At 39.9% G+C, this 25,073-nt stretch overlaps 1 protein-coding gene across 1 annotated transcript; it reads left to right on the plus strand.

Moving 5' to 3' along the window:
- The first annotated feature begins 1,347 nt into the window (after positions 1-1,347).
- On the plus strand, positions 1,348-24,623 carry LOC120537771 (BTB/POZ domain-containing protein 2). The gene is made up of 9 exons (XM_039766960.1): positions 1,348-2,025; positions 10,839-10,958; positions 11,165-11,321; positions 11,429-11,534; positions 19,235-19,432; positions 19,521-19,713; positions 20,507-20,594; positions 21,051-21,197; positions 23,652-24,623. The coding sequence occupies exons 1-9, from the start codon at positions 1,478-1,480 to the stop codon at positions 23,811-23,813; spliced, it is 1,719 nt and encodes a 572-aa protein (XP_039622894.1). The 5' UTR covers positions 1,348-1,477; the 3' UTR covers positions 23,814-24,623.
- The last annotated feature ends 450 nt before the right edge of the window (positions 24,624-25,073 follow it).

The following is a 25,073-nucleotide window of genomic DNA, read 5'->3' on the forward strand; positions in this document are numbered from 1 at the left end:
TTATATTTTTGTGTTCGATGAGTTTATCTCCGTTCGTGTTAGTGATTACCATAATGTATTTAATTATTGAAAGAGCTTCTGTAGAAAGACAAATTTCCCCAGAGACGAATAAAGTTCTATCTATCTATGTGCCCATCCAAATCCCAAATAAGTAGTAGCAAGTAAAGTATCACAAGTAAAAATGTTAGGCTTGAATACACAATGGGAGGTCAGAAAATCGAAAGTACACCTTATGAGAAGAACTTAGGAGTTGTAGTGGACTCGACACGATAAACTGCCAGACAGTCTTCAGAAACCACTAAGAAAGCTAACAGAATGTCAGGTTATATAGCGCCTTGATGTATGGAATACAAGTCACAGGAGGTTCTGTCCAAGCTTTATAGCACACTAGTGAGGCCTCATCTGGAATACTGTGTATAGTTTTGGTCACCAGGCTACTAAAAGGACATAGCAGTGCTGGAAAAAGTCCAGAGAAAAGCAACTAGGCTGATTCCAGGACTACAGGGGATGAATTATAAGGAAATATTAAAAGAGCTGAGCCGTTTTAGTTTAAACAAAAGAAGATTAGGACATGATCAACTTGTTTAAAATATGAAGGTACTTAGTCCAGTGGATTGAGACTGTGACTTTAAAATAAGTTCATCAGGAACATGGGGACACAGTTGTAAAACTTGTTAAGGAGGAATTTCACCCAAACATTAGGAAGTTTTTCTTTACGCAGAGAATCACAGACACATGGAGTAAGTTGGCAGGTAGTGTGGTAGACAATAGGACTTTCAGAACTTTCAAAACTCAACTTGATGTTATTTTGAAACAATTAAGTGGACAGGACTGGCAGGCTTTGTTGGGCTGAATGCCCTGTTCTCATCTAGATTATTCTATGGTTCTAATATTGTGAACTAGGCGCCCTCATCTTACAGGGTTTTTTTTTTTTTTTTACCACAGTCCTCATTTCTGGTCAGTTTATATCCAAGTATCCATTTTAGCCCACTTTGATTCCTTCTCTTTCTAACCTGTCATACTGTTTAATCATGTCACTCGTACCTTGGTGCACACTCTTCATTCATCCATTCCAACTCTGTCACCAGTACTGCTGTCATCTGGTATATATATTTCCCAAACTTCATAATGCTGCCCATCTACCGCAAACTGTTGTGTCACTCTTAATGTGGCACCCATTGTAACCTCATTTTACAGCCCTCATTTTTTTTTTTTAACAGATTTGCCATTTGTTACCGTGTTATACTCAAATGCCCATTTTAGCTCACTGTGTTGTGCTGCTCTCACCCTGATACAAGTCTTTCCGTAAATTTACAATCCTAGCCATGTAACCGAAACTGCAGCGGCGCTTCCAATAGGGCACATTAACTAACAGCGCTTCTCTCCAGTCGGGTATTCATCTTAACCGTCCAGCGTCGTTCTTAGCACCCATGCACATCTTAGCTGTCTACGTCTTTAACGGCGGACCATCTTTTTTATGCCCACTTGGCACCCGGGCGCCCTTAGCATCTTCACCCTGATGTGCTGTACAGCTACCCGAGGGCCAGTCCTGTTCCCCTCCACCCCCATGCGCTTCTGCTCCTGTCTGCCTCTCGTCTTGCAGCTCCCGCAATCCAAGATGGCTGCAGGAGGGAAAGGTGGCGGAGCTCCGTGTCTAAGCTTCACCGCCCTGGGACCTCTCGGCAACGTCCTCCCAAGCAACAGCGCACAGCCCCCTGCAGCAGCGGCAGCAGCAACCGCTAGTGCTGTTGCCGGAGCGCCGGCCGCGGGGGGCTCGCACGGCGGACAAAACCCTCAGGCGTGCGCGGCTATGCCGGCGAGTCTGCCGCCCACTCCTCCTCCAGCCCCGGCTCTCGTTCCGACTCCGGCCGCGGTGCTGGTGTACAGAGAACCTGTTTACAACTGGCAGGCAACTAAGAGCACCGTCAAGGAGCGCTTCGCCTTCCTCTTTAACAACGAGGTACTCAGCGACGTGCACTTCCTGGTGGGCAAGGGCCTAGGAGTGCAACGAATCCCGGCTCACAGGTGAGCAGAGCGCGGCTCGGGAGAAGCGTGCGTGCTGGGGGGGGAAATGACGGGAGATCGAGCGAGGAGGACAGGCTGAGTGTGGAGTCTTGACGCCGGAGTCACGGAGGTTCATGGTAGGCCTTCTCCGGACTCTGTATGACAGGGCAATACTTTTCATAGTCCACACGTATAACAAGCGGATACTTTAAACCGATCGTAGTGCTGCTGGTCAGTCAGACGGAGACGATGCCAGTCTCAGTTGGTATCGCCAGTGCCTTTTCGTGCTTTGCTTGTCAGTGTTTGTAGTCGTAACGCCCGCAACGGGTAGCACAGTTTGAATGTCCTCCCCGTCTTTCCAGGTTGTGCATGTCAATCTCCCCCGGCTTTAATATGACTACGTGGGTCACTTCATTTAGGTAGCTTATGATGAAAACTATGTGTGTCACTTCATTGAGGTAGCTTACGATGGTCCGATGCCAGTCCCAGTTGTTTTTTTTTGACAGCGGAGACGCCAGTCTCTGTTGCCCTGAATGCCTTCTGTATCTTTTCTGTGCCGTCTCTTCCCGTGTTTTTGGATGTTTTGGTTTGAATGGCCTCTGTTTTTTTTTTTCCAAGACTGTGCATGCTAATCAATCCCAGTTTTAATTTCATAAATTGGATCATTTTTATTGGGGACTTTCCTAAATGTCATGCGTGCCAGAAGAGGGTCATGCCTGCCCCTCCTGATTTTTTGATAATAATGAAAGTGAATCTTGCTATTCCGCCTTCTGTGTATTTTCTAGTTGTCTTGCCTAGTAGTTCTAGCTTGTGATGCCTTCTTCTTAGGAACGTTGTTGTAATGACCTCTTGTGCTTTTTAGGAGGGCATATGCCAGGTTCTTTACTTTTATACTGAACATTAGAACACTAATGTTAGACGAGAACAGGCCATTCAGCCCAACAAAGCTCGCCAGTCCTATCCACTTATTTCTTCCAAAAAACATCGAGTCGAGTTTTGAAAGCCCCTACTTACTTAGCAGATGCTTTTATCCAAAGCAACTTACAAAATCAAGTAAACATCAGTCTGGAGAGTATTCACTTACAAATGTTACAGAATTAATCACCACAAATGAAGAGTCCAGAAATGCATGCTTGGTACAATTTGTAGGTTCATATCCTAACACCAAATTAGACAAAAAATTAACAATCAAGAGACTCTTCAGATACTTCTTAAACACATTGAGGGAGTCAGAATTTCGAGTAGAGATAGGCAGCTTGTTCCATTATCTAGGAGCTAAAGATGAAAAACATTTGGATTGAGATATGATGCCATGCAGTGGTGGCATCACCAGACACCATTTATCAGCAGATCTGAGTGGGTGAGAAGGATAGGACCTCACAAGTGTCTCCATATAAATAGGTTCTGACCCACTGACTACTCTGTGGGCAACATCAAGGATTTGAACTTAATTAATATGTGCCACTACAGAAAGCCAATGTAGTGATCCACAGAGAGGAGTGACATGTGCCTGCCTCAGCTGATTGAACACCCGACGTCACTCCTGGCAGCAGAAAGTTGCAGTAGTCCAGATGTGACAGTCTAGACCAGGAGTTGTGCTGCATACTCTGTCAGATACGGTCTGATCTTATAGATGTTGTGTGCAGTGAATCTGCAGGAAAGCAGCAGCATGGTCTCTGAAGGACAGCTGAACATTGAGCACCACTTTAAGGTTGTCTACAGACTTGGTGGGTGTTAGCAATAATGAGCCAGGTTGAATAGATGGATGAGCTGAAATAATAAGAAGGTCTGTCTTTGTCAGGTTGAGCTGGAGATGGTGTTCCAGGTTCTTTGAATTTGAATGGGCTGTGTTTAATTTTAGGGAGTATAATACATGCAAATATATAGCCTACCCACCTTCAGCAGGTTCACTTCAATCAATCAATCAATCAACATTTATTTATATAGCACATTTTCATACAAAAAAATGTCAACATTAATTAACATAGAATAAGTAAGGTCCGATGGCCAGGGTGGACAGAAAAAACAAAAAAAACTCCAAAGGCTGGAGAAAAAAAAAAATCTGTAGGGGTTCCAGACCAAGAGACCACCCAGTCCCCTCTGGGCAATCTACCTAACATAAGTGAAACAGTCCTCTTTGTATTTAGGGTTTTCATGGAAGGACTTGATGATGATGGTCACGTAGACTTCTGGCTTTCAGTCCATCAATGTTTGAGCATCATGATGCTTTGAGTAGGTGGTGGTGGCACAGGCAGCCACCAAAAAGAAACCGGAAAAAGAAACAGAAGAGAGAGTTGGGGTCAGTACAGATTTTGGAGCCACTGTGAAAATAGTAATAATTCATAATAATGACACCTGTGTGTCTAAAACAAAAGTTTTTTGGAGTCAAGATTCCGATCTTTCTTGAACAGCATACTTTTCTTTCAGCCTGTCAAATCCTCTGTTGGACACCTTGTGATTAATGCCCTCTGGTTTTTTTTGGGGAGATAGGATGCTAGAATTCCTGGATCTGAATATCTGCCTTGTGTATTAGGATCAATGTGGCAGTCTCTTCAACCTTTTCTGCATAAGTGTTACTATATTTTATAAGTTTGGTATATTTTAAGTCAAGGTTATTTTTTCACAATCTTGGAATACATTAGTTAGCCACATGAAACTGAGTATTCTAAAGTGAAGCATATTTTATACATTTTAAAAAATAAGTAGACCTCTCTTGTATTTTATAATGGAGCTAATGGGTACTGGGGACCCATTTTGAAAAATAAGAAGTTTTCAAAGATGTAGCAAAGGTTTCAATTTAAGGAAAATATGAGGCATGCTTGTCACAACAAAACTAAACTGGAAAAGATACTTTTATCATAAATTCTTTGTACTATTTTCTCTGGGTAAATATGCATTTCTTGCTTGTTTATCTGCTCTCTGAGGATGACGTAGATAGAGTTATGAGATCCATCCCTCCAGTTAGTACTCTGTTTTATCGTTCTCCTTTTTAATTCGGCAATTCTGTTTCTTCATCAGTTATGTTCAGTCTCAGCTTGTAATAACAGATGCATGCTAAAATCGTAACATTGTTTTTTCCTAAACATTGCTGACTTTTTGCCATTTACATTTTGTGTAGTTATTTTTACATAGCCTATAGAACAAGATTCACACCAAGTGGCAGTGTGGTGAAAAGAGCACATAGAAATTTCTTTGTACTTTATACATATAACAATAAACCTGACCTGAACTGATTACCCTCAGTTGTATTTTTAATGAAAGCCTTAGATTTTTGAAAGCCCAAAGAAGCCACCTGTATGTCGCACTTTCTGTGGCATGTTGTGAGAATGTGCAATGAAAAAAATTAAAAAGGCAGAGTGTGTGATAGAGCAGATTGAAGCACCACAAACCAATTATCTAATTTTTTAATGCATGATGAGTCGCTGTTGCTGAGGACATGGTAATAAATGGACTGAGGACAATTTTTTTTTTTTGAGTGAGTAAACTCACCGCTGTCAACCAAATCCATAAATATACAGATGAACGCGTAAACTCCATGCAGTCCCTGGCACTGTGAGATTGGAATGACAACTCTTTGTTACCACTATACCTTTGTTAAAATATCTGTACTAAACGTCAGCCTAAATAAACCTAGGTGAACTGGCGTTGCTAATTCTAGTATGTGCTCTCTTGTTCCTGCCTTGAGCTTTATACTTGCTTGGATAGGGTCCAGCTGCAACCCTGCTCTGGATAAGTGGGTTAGGAAGGTGGATGCCTGCCTGCCTGTAATTTCTTTGCAGTTCTTGTCACTGGATTGCATGCTATGTCTGTGCTCAAACTTCATGCAGCAAATTAATGTTTACCATGATTGTGAGGAAATGACTTTGACTTGAAAAATACCAAACGTATCGTTTAATTTCTTCAGTTTGTCTTCTATAGCAGTTTACAGTCTCGCCTGGTTTTTGACAGAAACGTGACACTTTTTCTTATAAATGTCCTCTGTGTATTGGAGTGTGCACCTGTTGATCTTTGCAGCCATGTTCTCCCCTCTTTTTGCAAAGTTTATTTTAAAAGCCTGGGGTGTTTTTTTTTAATAGTTTGTGTCTAGTCATCTGGACTTCAGTGCACTTTGGGAATGTTACAAGTCATGCATGCCACACACCTCTGCCTTTGATACCTTAAGTTTGGTTGTTTTATTTCGGTGTCCTCTCTCTTTCTGTAATGAAACAAGCCAATATCTCCTCCGTTTGCACAATACAGATACAAACCTTTTTGGTCTGAATGTGTGTATATCTGATATAGATGATGCCAGATGCCGGTTAGATTTTGCTAGTTAAGATGCCAGTCTCTGATTGAATGAGCACCCCTAGATCTTTTCAGAGTGTGCCTGCTGGTTTTTGCTACCTGTGTTGTCCTCTTTTGGGTATTTTGATTTGAATCGCCCTTTGTATTTTTTCAGTTGAGGATGTCAGACCCACTGCTTTAGGACAGTAGTTCTCAAGTTCAGTCCTGGGGACCCCCGTGTGGCTGCAGGTTTATGTTTCATTTAGTTTCACATTGAGTAAGTCATTTTTACTTTTAATTGATCTCATTGTTCAATTAGTTTTCTTTTTTATTTATCCTGTTGTGCATTCAGAAAAGCATATTAGTGTTAGACTTGCATTTATATAAAACTAGCAAAATACCCGCGCTTCGCAGTGGAGAAGTAGTGTGTTAAAGAAGTTGTGAAAAAAAAAAGGAAACATTTTAAAAATAACGTGACATGATTGTCAATGTAATTGTTTTGTCACTGTTTCTTATTGCATCAATAAGCAGCTCATCTTCCGCTTTATCTGAGACATCACACTCTGCATGCACAGGTTTACCTTTCCCAGTCCTGCAAAGGCAGTTCACGTGAGCCACTTGGAGTACATGCATTGAAGCTTCTCAGCTGTGCTTGTGCTATGTCGTGCGATCTCGCGATGTCCACGGCTTTATTTAATGTTAGCTCAGACCCAGCACTTAAAAGTTTCTCTCACACTTTTGCTGAGTTTGTGTCAACCTATTCTATCCTTGACCATCTCATCTTCGTTTTCATAAGCACAGTCCTTCACCAGGAATTTTAACTCCGTTACAAAGTGATGGAAAGTCTCGTTTATACCCTGCATCCTCTCATTAAACTTGTATCTTGCGAATATCGTATTCGTCTTAGGCATGACAAACGCCAGTGGCAGCCTGTCTATGAACCTAATTTAAAGTTAAGCTTTACACCCTGCTTTCCTATTCGTTTGCATAAGCACAGTCCTTCACCACCAATTTTAACTCCGTTACAGCAATTTTAACTCTGTTACAAAGTGATCAAAAGTCTCGTTTATACCCTGCATCTTCTCATTAAACTTGTATCTCGCGAATATTGTATTCGTCGTAGGCATGACAAAAACCAGCGGCAGCGTGTCTATGAACTTAATTTAAACTTAAGGTTTACACCATGCTTTGTTTCTGCAGTAGCTGCACTTATGAATATGCTTGTATGCGTCACTCGCTTCATATTCTTTTGCTGCCTTCTCAATTGTGTAATGCGTTTTTTGAACAGGTTTCATTCATCGAAGTGTTCACTACCCAAATCGGTACTCGTGAATCTAAGATGTTTAACAGGCATTCCCGGTGTTAAGTTGTGGCTTTGCCTGCGAATATTTAGTGGCAGCGTGTCTATGAACGTAATTTAAACTTAAGCTTTACACCTTGCTTTCCTTTTGATATGTGTACAAAGGCTTGTTCAGCGTCAGAGGGTTGTTCTTTTCTTACTGCATCAATAAACAGCTCGTCTTCCTCTTTATCTGAGACATCACACACTGCATGCATGGGTTTACCTTTCCCACTCCTGCAAAGTCAGTTCATGTGAGCCGCTCGGAGTACATGCATCGAAGGTTCTCAGCTGTGCTTGTACTATGTCATGCGATCTTGCATGGGCAGGCACTCAATTACATGGGAGGTGTGACGATGACGGACGCAACTCCGCCTCACACTCGACCGAGCTGCAGGCTATGTCCGTATATATGTACATAAGTAGGTACCAGTTATGATTGTTACACGTAGAATTTCGAAATGAAACCTGCCTAACTTACTAAGTTGTAAGGAATGAGCCTGCCAAATTTCAGCCTTCTACCTACACGGGAAGTTGGAGAATTAGTGATGAGTGAGTCAGTGAGGGCTTCGCCTTTTATTAGTATAGATGAAGAAATATTTCTATTTTTTGCCCCCTGCTTGCTTCGCTCGCCAACCCCCTTGTCTGTGCTATTCACTTGCCTCTTTGCGGTTCTGCCGCTCGCATATGAGGATGCAGTTGTACAATTTAAACAGATTTTTTTTCCCTGGGAATTGTTACATATGCGTAATAGAATTATTTTACATTACAGTGAGTGATTAACCATAGTAAATAATAGTAAAAAGTAATAATTTGAAAGTAAATCGTTTTTCATGTTGTGTTAAGAGTTATTCATATATGGCTTTAAAATTAACAAGCAAAAACTTCTTAAACTTACACTTTTATTGTAAAAACAATCTTTTTAATTACATTTTCATCAATATAAAATTGAATTTTGATTCTGTGTTTGGACTTTCATCGTGGCAACGCAACGTATAACTGGCCATGATTGAATTTAGTTTGTTTCTCTCTATTAAATATAAAGACTTTTTTGAATGTTTGGCTCTGAGATTTGTTAATTGTCTTTGCAAAAGTTATTCAAATGGGAAACTGTTAATGTTTTAATACGAAGGGCATATCAAGATCTCCTTTGTTGTCTAATGTTTTCCACGGAAGATGTGCTACATTAACTTTCTTGGATACGTCCTTCTTTCTACAGTAATTTGTGTTGAGGAAGACCGGACAGGTGTTAATGGTTGTAGATATTCTTCATGATATTATAAGCTGATGTTTTCATCTTACGCACAATCACCACCAACTGTTTCAGTATAGTCTTTTGATACACATTTAACCATTTTCCTGTGTAAATGATCTTCATTTTTGCCGTAAATTCATTTGACTTCCTCATTTCTCAGTGCTAGGATTGCCCGTGTACTCATTTTTTCTGTTGATAAACCTTAAAGTGAGGAAAACGTTAAAATTTATAAGCGCTGAGAGCAGAAATTATGTCTGCGAAAAGCACTCACACAAATGAGAGGTGAGATTACTGTGCGCATGGTTAAAAATGTTTGAGAGGAGGGCAGGGCTTGAAAAAATGTCATGGCCAAGGTCTCAACTCGCGGGACTTGAAAAAAATCTTCCAAAAAGTCTTGTCGCCCAAAAAGTCTTCTCTTGTTGCAGGATTTTTTGATTATAATAGAGAGATATGTCTCGGTGCCTTACATTATCATTTTTCCATTCACGTTTTCTGAGGACTTTTCTCTGTTGGTTATATATCTGAACACTGACAATAAGTGAAAAGCATAGCAGTCACCAGGGCAAGCAACACTGGCTTAAGGGCAGCTATTCATTGTTACCCACTTGTGTACATATTAGTAAACTAGCCGCCCCCTGTGGCTCCACCCACGTAGTAGTAAAACAGGATAATGAGGATGGCCCGCCCAGCTCCCTACTCCTGATGTCACGCTTCCCCCTCCCCTTGTACTGCAGCCTCTGTTTCGGATTAGCTCAAATATATTGCTTCTGTAAGCATACTATGATACTTAGAGAGATGACAGAATTTGCAAAATCAGCTAGAATGTTCAAGCAAATTATAGAAAAAAACCCGATCTAAATCTGTTAAGTAGTTCTCTTGTTCACTAGCTACACGGAAGTAAGGTACACCCCCTGAGTCTGGTGTGTGAGTGAGGAGGGCCCTTCCCCCCTCCCCACGGACTGCTGCGTGTCTCTTGGAGTCGTGCAAATAAATCGGAACCGCAATCGAACAGTGATACATAGCGCAAAATCAACTGGAATGTTCAAGCAAATTCTAGAAAAAAAACAGATCTAAGTAGTTCTCTCGTGAAAAACAGACAGACAAACAGATGCTGGATTTTTTTTATATATAGAGAGATAATATCATTAATAACCAGAAGTTTTTAAAAAGAACATAGCGCCAAAAAGCATCTAAATTCCTGTTTCAATCAGTAAAATAAATCACCAGTTTGACAGTTAGAAGTTGATACAAATACACACACTAGGAAAATAATATCTATGAGACTAATTAAAAAAACAAAATGATTGGAGTGAAAACTGTGCAATGTTGTGGGTCTCCAGGACTGAACTGGAGAACCACTCGTTTAGAGCACTCTTGTTTTCTTTTTAGGTAGTGAAGTCTAATACCTTGTAATTTTGTGGGGCACATATGGCTGATTTTGTTAATGTCTGGTATGTATTTAAAGATGACAATGCAGGACACTTGAGATATTTGTCAGTTCATCTTGGTGTGAATGCTGTGTGTTTTTTTAGAATGTCTGTGCTGGTCTCTAGCTTCCTTGGATTAGTTTTTCATCTCATAGATTCAATGGAGTCTATCAGTTGAAAAATATATATTTGTTTCAATGTACTTTGTCTTTTTGGACATGATGGTGCTTTATAATAACTAAAAAAAGATTTTGTGCTGGATACTTCTGGTTTTGTTGGTGATGAAGGTGCTGTTCACTTGGGTTTCTCTCCTTTGCATTTACGAGTGATAAATCATTGGCATCTCTGTAAGTAATGCCCTGGTTAAGTGGTTAAGGAATGACAAGCCCTTGTGTTTCTTTTTTTGAAGAAGGCCATAGGTATTTCTTTTAATGCCTTTTCCTCATATTCTGGTTGTGATTCCATTTTTTATAAGTTGGCAGTGAACGTCCGTCTTTCCTGGCCTAAGCATTCCTTTCACACTCCACTAAACATTTCTTTTCTGTTTCAGGTTTGTGCTGGCAGTGGGCAGTGCTGTTTTCGATGCCATGTTTAACGGTGGGATGGCTACCACTTCCACAGAGATTGAGTTGCCTGATGTTGAACCTGCTGCCTTCCTGGCTTTGCTAAAGTGAGACCCGAACTAGTATATGGATTGTGTTAGTTTTTTTCCACTATTGGTGGGTGATTATTGTGTATCTTGCTGCTGGGCCAATTTTCACAGCAAGGCCTTTGGGTCCTGTTACGATCCGGGATAGTCCTGGTCCTGTCTGCCAGACCATGCTTTTGTTTCTTTCTGTATTTCGCCATAGGTCACAACTCCTTCTCATTTATTAGATTCCTGTATTCTGATGAAGTGCAGATAGGACCAGAAACAGTGATGACCACTCTGTACACTGCCAAAAAGTATGCTGTGCCAGCACTGGAAGCACACTGCGTGGAGTTTTTAAAGAAAAACTTGCGGGCCGATAATGCCTTCATGCTCCTCACACAGGTATGCTGTTTAGGAGAGATTTGAGTGTATGGAATTTGTGAGGTCTGGGGCTATATTGGTCTGACACTACAGTCTGCCATCTTTCTTTATGTTATGTTCTGTCCCAGGCTCGCTTGTTTGATGAACCTCAGCTTGCCAGTCTATGCCTGGAGAACATTGACAAGAACACCTCAGATGCTATAAATGCAGAGGGCTTCACTGACATTGATTTGGGTAAGAGGAAAAAAATGTTATGACAGAAGGTATTTGAAAATTATGAGGGAGCCACATTGAGAGGCTATCAGCACTATCTGTAAAGTCAACATATTGGCTTGGATCTGGACACAACTGCTCTCTGTATAATGTGTTGTGTGATATGTGAGTGTATCCTGTAGGTCTACAACAAGTACTCAGCATTATCAATTATTAAAAGCATTAGCAACAATCACTTTCATCGTTTAGTTGAATACATCATTAGGCTGAGTACATTATGTCACACAATTGTGTCGCTACTTCATTCAGTTGTGAATGTATTTGAAAAAAGGTAGATGGTAATCAGCTGCCAGAAGAGACAGTGCAACATAAGAGTTTAGGAACAGTTTACTCTGAACACAGAAAAAAAATGTTACGAGTTTAAAAATATGTAGGTCTGACCTAATATGGCACAAGAGAAAAACGGAGATGCACAAATATTTGAATAGGAAGCAAACCATTACAGGCTCTGTGGAGGAGGAAAGTTGACTGCTACTTCAGCATTCTGTGATACAGATGCAGGCCTGTCTTACCAGAATCATGGGCCCCCAGGCAAAATAGTGCACTGGAACCTATGTTTTGATAGCAAATCAGAAACATACATAGGCATCCCCCAAGCTCCTGAGGCCACCATCCAGTGCCCATATGTTAAGACAGCTCTGAATATATAAACGCAATGTTTGCTAAGCTAGGCACAATAACGTGACTTTCACTTTGAAGTGAGGAAAAATTTGAGCAATAGGCCATCCCTCTACAATGTGAATAAAACAATAGCGTATACGACAGAATTTCATGATAGGCAAATAAAAATATGTGTCATTAGCCACTAGCTAGTAAACGTTCATATTCTCACTTGCCAAATTTGGTTGTTTTTTTTTTTTTTGATGTGGTCACTACCTAAATTATGGTGCTGCATTATATAAATACAGACATGTGTAACATTAGTGTGTGTGTGGCTGTAAAGAAATGTAAGTCCCTGGCCGAGTAGAACAGTCTTTTTTCATTCTCTTATGCAAAGGAAATCAAAAACTCCTTGAGAGGGCGGAGTTGAATCTCATAGCACCTCAACCGCGACTGAAAGGCCCATCACTCATTCTGAGTCAAAAGATAGGTGCTGGGTGGAAAAGTAAAAGTTCCAGACTATTTACCGTATATACTTGCGCAAAATTCAGGTCTTGAAACCCAAAAAATCCATCATAAAATCAGACCCTGACTTATACACCCGTTCAAAAATACACTTAATTTTTTTTTTTCTTTACATCTTCCTGCTTCCTCCAATCTTGCACCAGTTTCTTAGACACATTGAATTTTATTGCAGCAGCGCAGTTACCAATTTCTTTCACTACTTCCATGACATGTAATTTAAAACGAGCTTCATATTTTCTTCTAATCAAATGCTCCATCGTAGATAAGGTATGCTGTTACGATAAAGGTGTATGAGGGTATGAGATATAAAAAACACAAAACAGTGCAAATGTCGCTTCAAAATAGTTCAGGTATTACTGTGGTCATGTAGGCACAATACATAGAAGTACAAAAGCTGTGTGCTCCATGGTTACTCTCTCAGGTGGGTGTTAGCATATCATAATCTCTTCTACCAATAGGGTGAGTTTTCTGCATTCAACCTATACGACCGACATTATAAAATACCGAAAATTATACGGTAAATCAAGCCCTGACTTAGCCGCGGGAGAACTTAAACGTGAGTATATATGGTAGCTATCAAACTTCAGCTGCCTTTTATACAGTCTGGAAGAAGACATGATAATGTGCAAGTACTGGTGCAGCAAGCTCTGGTATAGCTGGTAAAACAGATTCTGTGGCAGGATCACACAGTTTCAAATGTGAAAATCTTACAGCACACTTGTGACAGCAAATGATCTGCAGCAGGCTGAGACAGTGTGTTGGCTACAAACAAATGTGCCAAAGAATCTGCAGTGGAAAAAGGTTTCCAGACACAAAAAAGACAAGTGATGATGCAAAAAGATAAGAACTTTCAGTAAAATAAGCTCAGCCTATTACTTAGTCAAGAAAGAACTGAGTTGCAGACAAATTAAACCACTTGCTTTGCTGCAAATGGAAAATAGTCTGGACATTTCCCTAGCATGTGACAACCATGTTGGTTGTGCTGAACTAAATTTTGAATTAATTTTGAGCAATACCACAGACTTACAAAAAAAGAAACTAATAAAGTCATGGTGGTGCAACAGATTCTTCTGTGGTGGAATGTGTTTTATTTTGAAGTGTTGGTTTAGTGTTATTCTGAATACATATTCCATATTGCCAGTTTAGTGAATTTATTGAAAACTGTTGTGTTTTTAAGGAAAGTTTGTGTGTGTGTGTGTGTGTGTGTGCTCATTGCACAACCAGAGCCATAAGTGCTACTAAGTGTTTTATTTATATTTATTGCTGTTTATTTTCAATGTATGATTATATAAATGTTTTATAAAAAAAAACAAAAAACTATATGTTGTTAAAAATAGAATTAGTTTATTTAAAAATAATTTCTGAAAATTTTACACAGACCTGTTCAATTGGTGATTTATGTAGAGTGTCACAAAAGTAGCTACTGTATAACAGAGGTATCCATAAACTTAAGAAAGATTTTTGGTTTTGTACGAAAAGTGTTTTGTTTCCCAGGACAACAGAGGGCTGTAACTCAGTGCTGGATAGGGTTAGTTGACTCTTCTGTTAAAACTGGATGATGCCCCAGGGGAACTTAGCTGGGAATATGAAGTAAGAAGAAGAACAGCGTGGGATAGTTAAGTTGGTGTGAGGTCAGTTTGATGGCAGCAGGAAGTCTTGTTTATGGGGGGTTTGATGTGATGAATCTTAAAATTTTTACCTGCATTGCCGATATGCAAATTTGCTTTCAGATTCAACATGAATTCCTGAAATTGGTCATTCATTTACTAAGCTTGCTATGGAAAGCACTTCCCAAAATGTGCCTTGTTCAACATGGCAGCTTTACGACAGGTGGACGACTATATATGTGCCACTAACAGTTTTTGCATTTATATATTCATTTTACTACTTCGTTAGTGTAGGTGATTAATTTGTGATGGCAATTTCAGCTTTGCTGACTTATCCATGCTACTGGTCTTGGGACAAGACATCAATGTTGTTAAAACACACAAAAATACCAAAACATTTTTTTTTTCATTAATAATGCATTTCATATATACAGCATGTTGACAATTGTTAATACGACACAAATACTGATACTAATTAAAATGGCTTCATTTACATGGTGACACAAGATAAAAAAAAATTACACACTTTTCCTTGAACCTCCTGTTTCATTTTTTAGTTGAATTATAAAAGTGTCATATACTTCTGTCTTCATATAGAATAGGTGAGAAGGTTTCAAACTAAAACATGCACCCTCCAGGACTCTGCCACACTGTTCCTCCTGAATCCGAGGTTCGACTATCCGACGGACCCTCCTCTCCAGAACCCCCGAATAGACTTTTCCAGGGAGGCTGAGGAGTGTGATCCCTCTATAGTTGGAACACACCCTCCGGTCCCCCTTTTTAAAGAGGGGGACCACCACCCCGGTCTGCCAATCCAGAGGCACTGTCCCCGATGTCCATGCGATGTTGCAGAGACGTGTCAACCAAGACAGTCCTACAACATCCAGAGCCTTAAGGAACTCGGCGATCTCATCCACCCCCGGGGCCCTGCCACCAAGGAGTTTTTTGACCACCTCGGTGACTTCAGTCCCAGAGATGGGAGAGCCCACCTCAGAGTCCCCAGGCTCTGCCTCCTCATTGGAAGGCATGTTAGTGTGATTGAGGAAGTCTTCGAAGTACTCCTCCCACCGACCCACAACGTCCTGAGTCGAGGTCAGCAGCGCACCATCCCCACCATATACGGTGTTGACACTGCACTGCTTCCCCCTCCTGAGACGCCGGATGGTGGACCAGAATCTCCTCTAGTTTTATTTTGTAAAGCTGGAATGGAATATTTGGCTAGTCCAGTCTCTGTGCAGTTGCACCTGATCCTCGCTTACTAAGTGCGTCTCCTGTAAAAATACTACTTTAGCGTTTAGACCTGTTAGGTGGGAGAATACTTTCTTTCTCTTTAATTTGTGACCTGTAACATTCCAGGTCACAAAGTTAACTGTTTGGTGATCATTTATTGACATTTTGTAGTCTTAATTTAAGATAGTACATAATTACATAAGACAGCTTTGACCTTAATTTCTAATTTTTCCAGGAGTTATTGCAATGAAGCCTATTGTTCTATTGGCTCTTGCAATTTATAAGGATTAAAAGGAAAGATAAGAAATAGCTTGCACCTCCCCCCCCTTCATTTTGCCTCCCCAAGTGAGACTAAACCTCAACTTCACAAAGCCGCAGTCGCAGACCTCTGACATACCTAGCGACCGAGCACGTTCAAAACAAAACAAGCCCCTCAGCATTGGTGCATGAGGATTAAAATAAAAATATCTAAAATAAAGATATCTATTGGAAGTACAGTCCAAATACTATAAACATAAAATGTAATTTTAAACAGTTTTGACAGAGTAACCCAGGGAATAATGTTAAAACAGTAGACCTGGATAAGCAGATAACGTTTGATAGTAAGCCACAAATACAATGAACCAAGGGTATGATGTTAAACAGTCCACTATGAAGAAAAAAAAAATTCCACATACATACCTACACTAATAAAATTGTAATTAAAATATAAAAATGACAGATAAGGAAATGGAATGTATAATTACAGAATGAGTTTCATTGCAAATGGGTCCTACAGCAGAGAAGATCTTCTTTGCCATTCCAGGACACGATACAACTCATGACCTTCTTTCAAAAAGTGTCGGGTCAGTTTTCTTACCTGTTTTTCTGCTTCCTTTGTAGATGTAATAATGTAAAACTTGCTTTGAATGTCCACTTTCAGTTTGGCAGGATACAAGTGGCTGTATCTGATCTCGGCTTTCCGTAAGTGCTGTTTAATGCTGTAAAATGCGGCACGTTTAGCAGTTGTTGAGGGTGAAAAATCAGGGAAAACACGAATGTGGTTATTTTCAAATATAATCTCTTGTTTCTGTCTGAGAAGTAATATTGTAGTTTAAACTGTTATATTTTTCAAAACACATGAAAGTCCTAGGCTTTTAGGTATTCAATCCAGGTATGCGGTAAGCTGCTGCTATCTCGATGTCTGATTTGAAATCCTTGCCATTTATTTTAGAGAATAGTTCAGCTGCAAATTTCACTGGGTTTGGACTTTCACGATTTTCAGGGAGACCTTCGATTCTGATATTATTCCTTCTGCATCCATCTTCCAGTGCAGCTAGTCTCTCTTTTTTTCTGCCACTCATGCTTATATATGCTTGTATATACTGTAATTGAACCCCCCTGGACTGAGTAAATACAGGATACCTCGGAATTATTTTTAAAAAATCAAAAAATTAACACCACTGCTAACAGAGTTCCGCCTCAGATGTCCATCTCCCATAGCGAACGAGACCAAGTGCAGTTTTGACAGGTTGAATGGCAGTAAGAAAGCAATTGTTAAAAAATGGTAAAATCCGAAACAGAGGCTTGATTGGCACAGGCACCACTGGTCTCAATGTACTCTGAAAGTAAATCATAGAACAAATAAATTATTGGAGATATGAATTCTACACAGGAATTGTCCTGTGAGGTGCCTATCATGCAAGTTGCTGACTCTCAGAAACTTGTCTTATGATTCTGCTGTAGCGATGGGACAGCCAGAATTGTTACTGTCGAGTTTTTTTTTTTCCAGTTTCCAAGTTCTTCGCATTGATGGTGTAGGAAACACCATGACTATCTTTGCAATTTCTCTAAAGAAGAGACCTGCACTTAGGGTTATAATTGTCTGTCTTTCTTTGTTAGTTGCCCTTTTATGACCATTATTGATAGCAATATACTGTGAAGTATTGTTCAAATAATGTTTCAGAGGGTGTAGTAACACACAGATTATTACAACACTGATTTTATAAGAACAAAAGGTTTGTTAGTTATCAACAAAATTTAGGACAAACGTAAAAATTGTTTGATTCAGTTTTCAAGGCTTCTTTAACTTCTGTTGCTTCAGAAAAGGTGTAGGTTGTTAACCCATTATTCATTCATTAAAAAGGCTTTTTGTATAGCTCTGAAAATTACATCATTTTTCACTTTTTGTTAACCTTTTTTTTTAACCTCTGGCAGTTTACTGCTAACTTTTGTACCACTTACAGTTATTCACTGGACGTGAACGATCCAAATTTCAATAAAAACTTGAAAGATGATGGTCTTTTAAAACTTTTGACTAGTAGTGTTTTAGGTTATAACAGTCTTTATTTTCTCTATTTGTAGTAAGCTAACCTGTCAACAGTCTTATATCAGCTTCATTTAGCAGTTACTTATGTATCACCGATAAGCTCCTGTATAAAAGAATAAGGGGTGCCATAAATGGAGAGGTTTTCTAACATTTTGAAAATTTCTTAACCGTAAAAACAATTATTAGTCTGTTCAGAAGTGTAGATGTGTAAAGACTTTTAAACATAAAATATAAAAAGGAAAATAACTCCAGTTTTGAACAGTAAACTTGCAGGCATCCCCATTCTTTAGGGTAACAAACATCCAAGTCAATGTGACCTCAGTTAACTGCTCCTCCAGCAAGCCTTCTGCTGTGTACTTTGGTGAAGGTGAGTGCTCTGAATGTGGCTGAAATACAATCCAAGATTCCTTTAATAATCACATCCAACAAAGAAGCTTTTGAAAACAAGTTGGTATATGCTTGAAATTGAATTAAATGATGACCTAAATAAATCAGACTTGGTTATGTATTTTAAGAAAAGTTTAGGTGGATGGGGAAAAGCTTAAATTAATAATAAAGTATTAAAAAGGGAAAAACTGGGTGTAAATTAACTGGGGGCTCCCATCCTACTTGCAGTAAGTGAATTGTTTTTTGTTCCCTATGTGTGAAAAAACATGGGGACCAAAATGTGAGAAGCCACTGGTTGGCATTGGACATCCCTTGTGGCTTCTGTTCAGAAGACACATTTGAATGTGTTTTTCTTCTTTCCATATGAAACAAAATAAACACAGCAATATTTACCACTGATTTTCAACTTATCATCCATACTGTTATGAAATATGATGGCCTGCCTGTCAACTTTGGCACTCTTTAGCTGTACAATTCAACTCATTTCACTTAGTTTGTATATTTGTTTTGTCACATGAAAAATTGTTTATTTCAGTTGTTATGAGACTAAGACAGTAAATTATTTTTATATGACACCAATTCACCTACATTTGTATAAGACAGAAAATTAACTGTTTCTATCACATCATTTTTTGTATGTACCAACACTTCTATTATTCAATTAAAGGGCAAAACTGGAGCTAAAAGGGGAAAAACAATTAAGTGTTTGCTTTTTCTTGTGTGAGGACTCCTGTAAATTAAGCACATTGTAAATAATTTGAAATGTCATTCTTTAATGTTTGTGGCCATCTTGGCATAAATTGGGTTAAACGATGGATCAAGAGTACCAGCTAAGCTAATACCCCAAATGGCTCGATTCAGTTATCAAATGTAAAGTCTATAAACATTTCTTTGGTAGTAAAACGCCGTTTTTCGTGTGAGAACTAAATGTATTTTTTGCGGTTTGGTGAGTTTCTTTTTCTACGAGAGGCTTTATTGTGATTAATGTGTGCTCCTCACTTCAGATACACTGATGGCTGTCCTTGAGAGGGACACCCTTGGGATCCGTGAGATCCGGCTGTTCAGTGCTGTAGTGCGCTGGTCAGAGGCTGAATCTCAGCGGCAGCAGCTGCCAGTGACGCCAGAGAACAAGCGTCGGGTACTGGGCAAAGCACTTTCTCTCATTCGCTTCCCACTGATGACAATTGAGGAGTTTGCAGCAGGTGAGTGGTGAGTCAGTCATGAAGGTGCTCGTCTGGGGAGAAGGTTGCTTCCTCTTTGTGCTGACGCTATCTCAACTTCATAACGTAGGTCCTGCTCAGTCTGGCATCCTGACAGACCGGGAAGTGGTTAGCCTATTTCTCCACTTCACAGTGAACCCCAAGCCCAGAGTGGAGTTCATTGATCGGCCACGATGCTGCCTGAGAGGCAAGGAGTGCAGCATCAACCGCTTTCTACAGGTGGAGAGCCGTTGGGGTTACAGCGGGACCAGTGACCGCATCCGGTATGTGAAGGCCCCAGCTTGTCTGAAAGGTGATCTGAGCTGTGTCCATTTTTTACTGGCGTTGTTGGTTCATGTGGCTTTTATGGGCATTTAAACTTGACTTCAGAAATATATAATCCAAACACTGATGTCATGTTAATACATATATGTTATCCATTTATGATTTATGTTCTTACTATTTATATCTCAGTATGAAATGTTCCTTGGGGAAAGGTCAAAGTCTTTATTCTGTGACGTTGGACCCCTTATGATCACATTACGTCAGTCTCCTGGTTATGCAGAAGATCTTATATGATGGTAATCTGCTGCTGTTGTGAGATTGTGCAGCAGTAAGCACCATTTCTTTACAGTGTGTCATCTGAGAGAGTGCGTGAATGGCAGCTACTCCTGTGCTAACACCCCATTACTCAAGACATTCACAGTGCAAAAGCAGGACGTTATGTTGCATTTGCTAGTTAATAGTATGCTGTTATGCAACTTTCCAGCATTCAATTAGTGTCAACAGATTTTTCAAGGAGGTAAAAGCAATGCCTTGTAGTTGTCTTCTGTGAAATGTTAGCATATCCATGCGCACACAACAAAGCAACCACTATTGTAGTCAGTCATTATGTAACTGTTGCGACACCTACATGTATGTTAAAAATCTGTCTGTTGCACCAAATGTAATTTATAGCAGCTTTGAAAGCCTAGTATAAATGAGGCCTTGGTGCTGGACTCATCTTAAGTACATGCCACTAGAACAGCATAGAGTGTCTGGAATTAAACATTTCTGTCTGTCCTTCCTGTCCTGCAGGTTTTCTGTAAATCGACGAATATTTATTGTAGGATTTGGTTTGTATGGCTCAATCCATGGCCCCACAGATTACCAAGTCAATATACAGGTAAGTTGCGGCCTCTGTTTACATGATGAGAATAACTGACACTTCATAAGCAAATGTGTGTTTGTCGAAATATTTTTTTAAAAGTGGTTTCTGCCATTGTTACATAAACAAAACCCTGCTGCATATTGCTTGGAAGCCAGCTGCCTTTAAGATACAGAATGATAAAACAAAAATCAGTGTCACTGTCGTTTAAGCATATTGTACAATTACTATTGTGATGTTGCATCAATCAGTTTTATATTCTGTGTTATGAGTGTGCTTCCTCTCAAGTTAACAAGGTTTTTAGAGAATAATTTCATCATTGCATCTCTGTCCTGTCCACTTGCCCTTCAGGTACAGTTGTCTCAATCCACAAGCTGCCTTCTGCTATTTAAAGCTTGAAATGGCTCCCACTTCACATGTCTTCTTTGTCCTGATCATTAATGTTACTTTGTGTCCTTGCTCTCTCTTATTCAGATCATCCACACAGACAGCAACACCATCCTAGGTCAAAACGACACTGGCTTCAGCTGTGATGGCTCATCTAATACCTTCCGAGTCATGTTCAAAGAACCTGTGGAGATTCTGCCCAATGTTAACTATACCGCCTGTGCCACACTCAAGGTAGGAAACATTTTATATGAAATATGAGGGCATAAGCAAACCAACTGACAAACATGCAACAGTCTGTTAGTCTGACATTCCAATTTAAATGAGCTTTATTGGCATGGATTACATAAAGTTGTATTCATTTGTTTCTTATTTGTAGAACAGTTTAAAATACTTGAACGAGTATTAGTTTCCACAGTGTTGTTATCGTTCAAAATCCGACAGAAGCTCAAGTGGCCAGCTCAAGCCAGTGTAGTTCAGCTATATTAGTAGAAGCTCAAGGTCATATTTTACAGTTTTAGTGATAAGATAGATGGTCTGAGACATAAATAAGAAATACTTTTGTTGGTTATATACTTTGGTAGGTGTTGGCAAATTGTTATAAGCAACATTTATAATAGGCAAAAAACTTTGTAGTTACCAATTTTGGGTGTAATTGTGTAGGAAAGTTAAACATTAATGTAACAAAGAAAAAAAAACTAAAATGAAATAAAAAAAAGATAACCAAGTCTAAGAAATTGCGAAATATAGTATATGGAGAGATAGCTGTAGCATATTAATGTGCTTGCCCAGAAACTGGTGTCTAAGGTATTGCTCTGTAAATTTCAAGGTTGCTGATTCAATCCTTGACACTGACTTTGGCTGTTTGAACCTGGGAAAGTCAGTAACCCTGCCAAGGGCACAGCTGCACAGACACTGAAACAATTGCACCATACTTCACTGATTAAATAAATATAAATTTAAATGTGGTTAATGTCAGAGCTAGGGTATCTTATAAATCCAGAATAGTCTTTTTAATGAGGCAGAGTCTCTCCTGTTTATTCAGCTCCTTGTATGCTCACTGCCTGTATCATTCTGTCAAAGATAGAAAGGTCAAGTAATGACAGAACACTTGGCGAAACTGTAACTACTACCAAGTAAAGAGGGTTAAGGGGTTTCCAGTGTTTGTTTTAATGTATTCTAACTTTAAATATTCAACGATAACAAAATGAGCAGTGGCCAGTTTGTCCATTGTGATTGTTTGATTAACTAAAGGCTAAGTTGTCCCAATATCTCATTTTGATACTTTTAAAAGCTTTTAGAGATTATTCCTTAACTACATGGCATGATCATTTTTTCCACAAACTTTTACTTCTTAAACTAGTTCTTGAATGTAACTCGCTTTAATTTCCACAAGCTTCCTTAAGGCTGGTTCTATACTTCATTGCCTGAAACAGCCATTAAATTCTGAGGACACCTTGCCACAATATATGTGAAAAGGGTGGATATTTAATGACTACATCCATCAATCCAGGGATGTACCAATTCCAGCAAGCACTGGGCGTGAGTCAGAAACAATCCATGGACGGGGCATCAGCTCTTCACAAGGTGAATACAAGCACACACATACACTGGCATCATTTTAGCGTCACCAGATCCCCAAACCTTCATGTCTTTGGAAGGATACCAGAGCACACTGTAGAAACCCACCAGGAAAACCTGCAAACTCCAGGCACCACTCCAACACCAGGGACGTGAATCCTTGAGAAGAGGTATAATTCACATTAGAAAACAGTTTGGTCCATTGAGCTCGTTAGCATATCCAATATCTCGTCCAGAAAGTTATGCAAACGTCATGGCTGTCTGTTTCAGCTACATGTCTGGGTAGTTCCTTCCACATTTCTGACACTATCTCCTGGTCACCCTAATTTCTACAAGTCCCCAAATACATGATTCACATTCAGAAAGGGTTAACCTGTAAATAAAGAGAAAATTACCGAGATCTAATCTTCAGCCAGGCTGACAACACCCTACTGCAAATGTGCCAGCGTGACACATACACGGAAGCTGTCTGTTAGACTGGTATGTTTACTTATGTAAAGTAGTCTCGAGTCATTGTGATCAGCAGTGTCTGTCTGTGGCAGTGGAAGTCGAAAGTTGGCTCGCATCAAAATGGTGTTGGCAAGTTGTGCAGACACAAGTGTGAAATTGTATACTTGAAGTAGGAAAGTCTAACATTTAATTGGTCACAAATGGTTTGACTTTATATGACATTTAGGGCAAAATTACTGTGCTCGGTGTTACTGCCTCCATGCCTTCCATCTATCACTTTTTGTGCGGGTTACTTCAAGAATCTGTTCAAGTGCATCAGAGATGTTTAAAAAGGGTACATTAACAAAAAAAAAAATAAAAGTTATATACACTCACTGGCCACTTTATTAGGCACATCTGTTCAACTGCTTGTTAACACAAATATTTCATCAGTCAATCACATGGCAGCACCTCAGTGTCAAGATGACCTGCTGAAGTTCGAACTGAGTATCAGAATGGGGAAGTAAGGGGAGTGACTGCCTTTAGGAGCCTCTGGTTACCAGAGAACGCCAGGCCCTTTGTGCTTCTTGCTGTCGATATTCACCTTACATTTTGTCATTTTACTTTTTCAGTAGGTAGAGAGCTTACTAGGCTGATTGATGCGTTTCTCATTTGTAGGGCCCAGACTCCCACTATGGCACCAAAGGCTTGCGCAAGGTGATTCACGAGGCAGCCACAACAGGGGCCAAGACTTGCTTTACATTCTGCTACGCTGCTGGCAACAACAATGGCACATCTGTGGAGGATGGACAAATTCCAGAAATCATTTTCTATACATAGTTGTTTTTAAGGATGTGAAAAGGGATTAAAAGAATTGCGGGGAGCATTGGAAAGGGTAAGGGGGGAAAAGAGGAGGGGCAGCACTGCAAAGGCGGCAGAGGATTCTGAGCAAAAGTTGACATCATTCCAAGGTCATCACCACTCCAAAAAGCTTGTGAGCAATTTCCAGTTTATTTGGTGGGGAATCAGACATTGGTTAGCGTGCAAGGAGAAGCTCCAGACAACCAAGTTCTAGTTTTGTGCCCAGCCCACCCCTACAGCATCTTTGGTTGAGTGGATACAATCATCAGAAATGTGTATTCTGCTCACTTGTCTTCCTGGAGATGGTGATCGCCCCTTTTGCACAGAGATCTGACTGCAAGTGAAGTGGACATCTCAACAAAATGCATGGACTCTCCCACCCTCGCCTCAGAGCCCACTCAACTCTGGGCTCTTTTCTGCCTGCGCTACAGAGTTACATGCAAGTGGGTGGAGGACACTTGTGTAAACGTCATGCAGAATCCAGGATTGGTGTGCACTTCACTCCCATCAAGCAACAGGACCGCTTGGGCCACCAGAAACTGCAGACCTAAGGCCTGGATTTGAAAGGATATTGTGTGGCACATTTCTCCATTGACGTTTTAATTGAAGAATTTAATCTCTCCATAGAGGCACTTGTCTTTTGCCATGTGTATGAAAATGAACAGGTTTGAAGTGCACATTTAACTTACTGACTGTAAACAGTTACATGTGTGTGTGTTCTCTGCACTGGCTTTCTCATTATGAACTGTATATATTCATCATGAAAATAAAGGTTTGTGTTAAAGTTAACTAGGGGCTCAAAGCTTCTCTTCCAGCTATAAAAACTTGAGCAAAGACGCCTGGTTTTCTTTTTGAATACACAAGTAACATACTGCTTTTCATAGGAACATTTGAAGGGTTAGCAGATGGGAAACCCACCAACATACATTAATTGTGTGGCTACATATGCATTTTTACACGTATTAAACTGAAGCCTGGCTGTGGGTTATCTTGCTGGTGGTTTCCTTAATGGCATTAAATCAAAAGGTAAGGAGGCAGTCGCCCTTGGAGTTACGCACAACATATCTTAAGAAAATGGCCCACTTATAACTGTCATTTTCTTACATTTCAGGTAGTAGATCAGGACCAATTGCCTGAAACCACAACATCTGGTCACTACACATTTAATTGATCTATGCACAAATTAATGCAAAAAGCTAAACATGGGCAAAGGATTAGTAGTTTGGCAATTACAACTTC

This window comes from Polypterus senegalus, chromosome 10 (genome assembly GCF_016835505.1).
Source record: "Polypterus senegalus isolate Bchr_013 chromosome 10, ASM1683550v1, whole genome shotgun sequence".
Taxonomy (NCBI): domain Eukaryota; kingdom Metazoa; phylum Chordata; class Cladistia; order Polypteriformes; family Polypteridae; genus Polypterus; species Polypterus senegalus.